Source organism: Mytilus galloprovincialis, chromosome 8 (genome assembly GCF_965363235.1).
Source record: "Mytilus galloprovincialis chromosome 8, xbMytGall1.hap1.1, whole genome shotgun sequence".
Lineage (NCBI taxonomy): Eukaryota > Metazoa > Mollusca > Bivalvia > Mytilida > Mytilidae > Mytilus > Mytilus galloprovincialis.
The window spans coordinates 92082834-92090946 of record NC_134845.1 but is presented as its reverse complement, the minus strand read 5'-3'; the positions used below and the strand labels follow the sequence as shown (position 1 = coordinate 92090946).

Genomic DNA, 8113 nt, shown 5'->3' with positions numbered 1-8113 from the left:
CTAGTTTTGACCATCGGTTAGTCAAAATTCAACCATAATAATGAAAATAGAAATCGAAATGAATGTCGTACCATTGTTTGTCTTATTCTGTTATTAGTTGAGAATTTTGTAAATTGTGTTCTGCTTTTAAATTACTACCAATGCGCCTTTGTAGATGCAGGGGATAGACAATTTTTAATGAAACATTTGCCTAGATGATTAATCACTAGTTATCATGATACTGTTATTGAAACTTTCTCAGTTTATAAAATATTCATCTATTGTTATTTAAAAAAAAATAACCTCAGAGGTTGGATTTGAACTCTATTAGTTCTCCCATTAAGACTCCTTTTCGGTATTTTGATTTGAATTTAAATGTATGACCTCTTGAAATTTCTTTTCAAAATAATTCAAGTTATCAAGAAACAACGAAACACACTAAAAACAGAAAGCTTTATGTTTTGAATAAAGGTTTATACATGTTCTAAATACATTTTTCTCAAAAAGTTACATAAATATACAAATTTAAAGTCTTGTTTCTGTTCATCATTCCAAAGGCATTTTCTTTAAATGCTCGATTTGATTCTGTATTTCATCAAGGTCTTCTGGGGTAACTATTTCAAGGAAGGATTTAAGACTAACAACCTTTCCCTTGTTTAGTTCTGCAAAGTCTCTGAGCTTTCTAATGCTTGTAAGGAAAGAAACCGATCCATCCAACAAGCTATCAATGTCGGTTACTGTCGGAATATTGAATGACCGTTTGCCGTCTTTCTTAGTCATTAAATGCTTTGCGGTATCATAGGTCCTCTCAATAGCCTACAACACAACAATACTTAAAATATGTTCATGGTTTAATTTTATGTCAATACGAAATAAAACTATTTGTTATTTCCAAGTCAGAAACATGTCGGTTTTTTTCCATTCGTTCCTTTGGTTAATAACATGCCAAGTTTTTTTTATAAACCTCCACATTTTGAATTCATCTTGAAGTCTTGTATTTTTTGTTTACTTTTTTACTGTCCTACTAATATTCTTAACTTAATAATGATAAAGAAAGAATAAAAACACAATGTTTGTCGTAACAATAAAATATGTAAATATTATTGATAATCTTTCCCTTATCTCTGCTACTTCTGAAATCAAACTAAATTGAAAGTATATGAAATCGTCTCGTTTGTCATAGATTATGATACTGAGATAACCGCTGGTGTCAAACCCGTACTAAATGTCTAGAAATGACGCAGAGGAATTTGTATCTGCGGTTTATCTAATGTCTAGTTCAGGATGATTAATTAATGGGGCCCAATCAGAAAAGTTGGTATTGTTAATGGAAAGAATATCATCAATATGTCTGTATGTTAAATTGATAAAATAGCTTCTTTGATCTTCTTACTTTTTAAGTGTCTGATCCGACTTATGTGAAAATAAGATAAGGGGATACACAGTTCCTTGTTGAAGGCCGTACGGTGACATGGTTATTTATGTATGCGTCATTATGTCTGTTGTGGAGAGTTGTCTCATTGGTAATCATACCATATCTTCTTTTTTATATTCATGTATAGTTGTTACAAAGAAAAATATAATCATTGCTTTCAACAAACTACGAGTCTATTTCAATATAACATTTAGCATCACACGAGTGCAGGAGAAAAGAAGACTGTTTAAGAGGACGAACAGTGTTTTATTTTGTAAGTGACAATTTCAATAATTGCTATTTGTTTGCGAAAACAGTTTGAGAAAGTGTTGATATGTTTGCTGATAAAGCGTGATGAATAACACAGAACATATCGTGGCAATGTAAATTATACACTAAAGAGACAAAATTTTGGCGTAATAATACAACTCAAAAAATTAAAACAACACGTTTTACAAAAATGTTTTATAATTTATTGCGTCCGAAACGCTTTTCTGGATTTACCTTCATCAGGAACACTCAAAGCCAAAATTTGAAATCCGATGAAGAATAAGTACCAAAAATCGTTAAAGAGCTATATGTCAAAAATACCTAAAATAAATAGCCAAATTTATCTAAAGCCAACTTTGCCTGAGGGAGTTGAAACCTTTGTTTCATAATTATTTCAAAATTTATAAACGGACAATTTTAGTAAAGTCTGTTAAATATGACAATACCGAAGCACTGACTACTGAACTGATGATACCCTCGGGGATTGATAGTCCACCAGCAAAAAATTGTATGTCAGCATATAGTTGTTCAAGATAGACAAGTGTCGACACAACATGTTGTTAAAAGTTCAGACAAGTATAATATATAAAACAGCAGTTATGTCCAACTCAGATAACAGTACCACTAGATTCTTACCTCGGATACTAAATGTCGACAGGATATCCCGCCAAACTAAATTGAAACAATAATCGTGTATGGGTTCTGTAATTAATTCGTGAATAGAAACAGTATATTAACGTTAAACTTACATCAGATATAGGCTTCAGTTTTGTCTCAAATATAGACTCTAGTTTAATGTCAATGCCATCCAAGGTAATTATGTCGTCCTTGTGTTTTTGCAACCAATCTTTTATGGCATTACACAAGCTGTATTCTGTTTTGATAAGCTGAATATTTGCCTTGACAATAGCTAATATTTTCTTATTGCCATTGTGTCCTTTGCTCTTTGTAACCTTGATAAGTTTTGATAAACCAACATTGACAAAAAACAGAATAACACCGACAGCAGAGGTTTTCACCACAAATATTCCAAATGATTTCAAAAATTTAAGAGATCCTTCCATAATGTTCTTAAAAACTTCTGCACTTTTTGATAATTCTTGAACCTCCTTTGTCGCATCTGCAACTTCTTCCTCAAACTCTGCTTGTTCATCAGGGTCCATATCTACCTCAGCTCCTTCGGCTTCATCAGCCATTCCATCTGCCGCTTCGTCTATTACCTCGAATATTTCTGCAATTTCTGCCATTTTGTTAAATTCTAAGCCTCTACAAATGAGATCTTAAATCTTGCATAATGATTTTGTGAAAGATCTTAAATCTTGCATTATGATTTTGTGAAAGATCTTAAATCTTGCATAATGATTTTGTGAGGTGGATAAAAAGAACAATACAAAACTTTTGGAAGTGATAACAAAAAAAAAACCGATTCGTCAATGAAAGAATACGAAACACGAGAAAGTTTGAGACGGTTAAAAAGATATGCCGTCAATTTAATTTGACTCTTTTATTATAGCTTTGATAACTATAAGAATTTTAAAACTGTGAATAGTATAGGATTTAACACTGTTAAAGTAAAAAAAAAAAAAAAAGGATTTAACATGTTTTCTCGAGATTATTGATGTGAAATATGGAGCAATGAACTCCTAAACCGTAAACTGTCCAAATTTTAATTTGTGAGTCATAGTACAAGTATCTTTTTTCCTGGTCAAATAATTCATTCATACCTTATTTTCTCTTTAAAAATCAGATTTACACTTCCCCGGTTGCGAATTTAGAGATGAAAACAGGGTAAATTAAAAAAAAAAATAGATAAAAAAGAATGTTCAAATTCAACTAAACGCTGATTCCTGGTTTTTTTTATTTGTAGAAGAGGGATCAGACAACTTTTACCGAATGTTTGTCATCATTAATATTGTCTTCATTGTCCCTGATATATTGAAAGAATGTCCCTTTAACATGTCAGTGCTACCAAACAAAATGCGAACTGTGATTGAAATTAAAAAAAAAATCTCTTTCATTTTGGTGTATTATAATAAACAGGTTGGTCAAATTAAATGAAGGTTCTATCTTCGACTTCTGAGATATATAGGTGGATTCTCTAAAGTATAAATGAATGGAGACATTCCAAAAATATCAAATTATCGAGATTAAGTAAGGTTGATATGCGATTAGTTCCTACCTTTTTCTTCCTTTGGTGTTTGTTTTTTTTTCTTAATCATGATTATATTCAAATGTATTAAGTTATTATGGTTTATTTTGGAGATAATTACACTTTTGGTTGTCGCATTTTAAACAGCTATAAAGGTGTCTTATTATGAAGTCATGAAGCTTTGATGAGGAACAACATATGTCATTGTACAAAAAAAAATATTATACATTGACAAAATAAAACTTCATTAATTGTCTACACTCGAAACGCATTTCTGTATTTACATTCACAAGGAACGCTCAAAGCTGAAAATATAAAACCCGGATCGGTAGGTACCAAAACACGTTATGAGTTAAATGAACGTAAACATTGATATTTTATGTCACATTTAGAAGCGATCTTCTTCAAAAATTTAATTCTCTTAGGAAAAACATTTTTTTTTTTACAAAAAACGAAACGACCACCACCGAGATTCAGGAATACAAGGCAAAAACATGACTTTCAAACAATTGTTTAAAATTGGAAACATACTGCGGTTTAGGTTTTGCTTGAAATTGCCGAACACACTTTGAACTAAAGTAGTTAACATCAACGTCTGCGGAAGATTGTTGGATACTTGTTACAATTGCACCTAGAGATCATTCAAACAATGTCTTGAAGATAAAAAGATAATTATATGGCTTTTAAGAAAACCGACGAAATCACATAGAACATTCTACCAAAAAATACACAGAGAATTAGAGACTGATCAAAACGAACTCGGAGAAAACCGAGGTGATGTGAGGTAATCCTTGTCGACTTTTGAGTTTGAATGTCTCTATGGTATTTTTCGCATCACTTTATTAACTGAGTGAAATAAAACGCGAGCTTGGTTGTTCACAGGTATTCTATTTAAACAACAGTCATGATGAAGAAGATAAAAAGAATAGGACTTCAAATTTACCACCATTTATCATTTAACTTATTTAGAATGCTTTTGTCCCTTGCTCTTATACTAAAAGAGCCGTTTTTTTGGTTCTGTGATGATGTTTTAGAACACATGGAACGTATCTTTTCTAAAAAGAAAAATACCTTAATTATAATAAGCTTCATATGAAGTTTAACTTCGAGATCAATGCCAAATAATTGAAAGCCATATATGTACTTAAACATAAACCATTGAGAGCTATATGACTAGCACATACATGAAAATAATAAGCAAATATAATAATAAATAATAAATAAATATAAGGCAACTTTACCAAAGGGAATTGGAACCTTAGTTTCTGAATAATTTATAAATATTTTGAAACGGATAATTTTTGAAGGTTGGTTATAAACAATTTGAGAAGTGACTGCTATATATATACTTGGAACAGGCATTTTTTGAAAACAAAAGTGAGTTGAACCTAGTTATATAGCTAGCTTGCTTGAACAACGATCTAAATTTTGAAGCGCTATTTGCGCTTGCTACTTAAAGTTAGCCCTTAAATACAATGAATGTAAAACACATATAGACTTTTTTACCATTTTTTTCTTTATTCATTCTGCATTATTCTTTATAAAATAACAAGAATACAATGCCAAAAAGAGCAGTTTCTGTTCAATATTTAGACAGTGTCACGTTTCTATGATAAAACATATTTATGATTAAGTCGCATTTAGACAATGACTGACTTTTGGCGATGAAAAAGAGATGTTAATATTTGGAAATCACAAACCTTATAAAACGAAAAAAAAAAATGCAAATTTAAGAAAAAAAAAATTTCGTATTTTTTTTTATCATTATTTAAGTACTGAGCTTCTGCAATGGATATGCTTTCTATCATCAAAATTCCCACTGCAGAATAAAGACAATAAATGTTTTGTATATGGTGATAATGTCAAGTTCAAATATAATTCTTTATTTTTCTAAAACCTTTCTCCTGAAATTCTTAATCTGGGATAGGTCTTCTTGTTTATTCTGTTTAGGATTGATGTCATTGCAAAAAAAAAACAACCCCACTAACGACCAATAAACAAACAAACAAACAACTTTATCAAAACACATACTAGATAATATACATAAGAACTTACCTGTTCAACAAAAACTTCTGTGCTGTACTTAATAATGTAACTAATGTTATTTATACAAGTGGAAACCATGTGACAATACAAAATTCAACGGTAGGTAAAGTGTTTGGTAAGGATTGGGTTTTTGTCAAGTGAATCAGTCTTCTTATTCAAGTGAAGATCCGTGTTTAATAATAGATGATAAAAAAGGTATTCCAGACTTTTGATTTTTTTTAAACTTTATTTCACTTTGTAATTTAGTGGAAGAAAGTAAAACATAATCATTTAAACAAATGATATACATGTAAACAATCAATACTGATCCATTTTTAATGTAAAGTCAGCTTTTCTGTGATTTATTTTATATTACAGTATTTTGTCATATAACGATCAATAATAGTGACAGAAAAATGCAATTTTCTAGCACACTTTTTCATGTTTTTTTATAGTGAAACATTATTTTCGTTTTTTATTCATCATCTTCCGCACAATTAATATTTACTTGGCAAATAACTTAAATGAAAATATTGAAAAAGCAACAAAACAAATATCTTATATATTAAAAATCTCATGAAGTCCCTTAAAATCACAAAAAAAAAGCGCAAAAATGGTAAGCACATCTATCAAGAATGAAAAAGGCACAAATGGGCAATACTGATCATTCTGAAAGTCCTGTAACAGACAAAACAAATTTTAATACGACAAACATCGAAAATACGAAAAAATACAAAACAAAAATATAACACAAACACATACTGTAGACTGGGGAATACAGCAGGTATAAAATCAGGTATCAAGAATAAATTCTTTGGGAGTCAGCAATTCATGATTTACTAGTAACACCCACCCTGTTGAATTAATTAATTGATGAAATTTTTAGAAAATATTGAAAACTGCATGGATGTGATAATACATGAAATTAGTTTGTTCCTGATTAATTTAAATCTATTCACAATTGTCATGGACTTTTAATACCAGTATGGCGCTGCATCTATTATATAGCCTCCTTGTCTATTGTTTTTTTTCTAGATTCCCCTTTTTAATTTTTAATTGTAACTACCTTTTGTGACGTTCACTTGCATTTCTTAGTTTTCATAGAAATATTATACCCCCTTAAATCATACAACACATACAGGATATTCAATTCTTGTATTTAACGTCCATCTATTCGACATTCCTTAGCGCCATATCTGAGAAACAGGCTATATATATCCTCAATTTTAGAATTCATTCATACATTTTTGAATTCTTCAAAATTGTCAGAAAAAAGTGTGTTCTACAAGGATCACCAGTCCTTCGTCTTTCCTCTGATACCATAATTACTAACATATATGCTACATAGTTGAAGATGCATCCTTATGAGTAGGAACTATTTTGTTTTAAATATGGACTACATTCCAGTTTGTTCTTTTTTGATAGGGCCCGATTAGGTGGAGTTATATCTGATAAAGTCTATCCAATTCTTTTGACAAAGTAATCCGCTATAGCTCGTGATAGGGGCGCCTTAAAACTGCATTTAGGTATGAATATTTGCTCTCTGTTGATGCCTCACTGTGACTTTGAGGTGAAGTAAAACAATAAAAGCGTTGTTCCTTTGTCCTGTTTGTTTCGTGTGGGTTTTTTTTTTGTTATCATTTCTTTTTTTTTTTTAATTTTGTGTCGTATCCTTTGATTTTCTCTTGAAAAGATATTTAAAAAAAGTCTCCCGTGTGATATGTCTTACGCTGAAGTCTTTGAAAAACAAGTACATTATTTATTTAAATGTGTTGTAATTCACGACCAAATAATTATACATATGCCAAGTCTAATTTATCTTAACATTAATACCATTGTCACAGAGTTCTTCCTTTTAATTGCTGAAAATATAAATTGATAATGTTCAAACCTAAAACACTTGTAAATTAAAACGACTAATTAGGACGGCTCCGGGTGCGGGAATTTCTCGTTACATTGAAGACCTGTTGGTTACCTTCTGCTGTTGTTTTTCGAAGGTCGGGTTGTTGTCTCTTTGATACGTTTCCCATTTCCATTCTCAATCTTAAATATGTCTTTTCTTCATAAAAGCACACAAATACACATTTAAAACATATAAAAGAAAACAATCTATAAAAATGAACGAGAAATGTGTATATTTAGCAATATCACAGTTTAAACTATTTAGCTTTATAAAAATTTGGTATGAGCATCACTGATGAGTCTTATAAAGACGAAACGCGCGTCTGGCGTACTAAATTATAATCTTGGTACATTTGATAACTATTTACACCACT

The 8113-nt window shown here is 30.5% G+C and overlaps 1 protein-coding gene across 1 annotated transcript; it reads right to left on the bottom strand.

Annotated features, from left to right (window-relative positions):
- Positions 1-418: 418 nt before the first annotated feature.
- Positions 419-5966, bottom strand: LOC143042836 (uncharacterized). Its single transcript, XM_076215306.1, has 3 exons — positions 5868-5966; positions 2413-2929; positions 419-795 (listed from the first exon to the last, which is right to left on the bottom strand). Exons 2-3 carry the CDS (start codon positions 2908-2910, stop codon positions 526-528), a joined length of 768 nt encoding a protein of 255 aa, XP_076071421.1. The 5' UTR covers positions 2911-2929; positions 5868-5966; the 3' UTR covers positions 419-525.
- Between the last annotated feature and the right edge of the window lie 2147 nt (positions 5967-8113).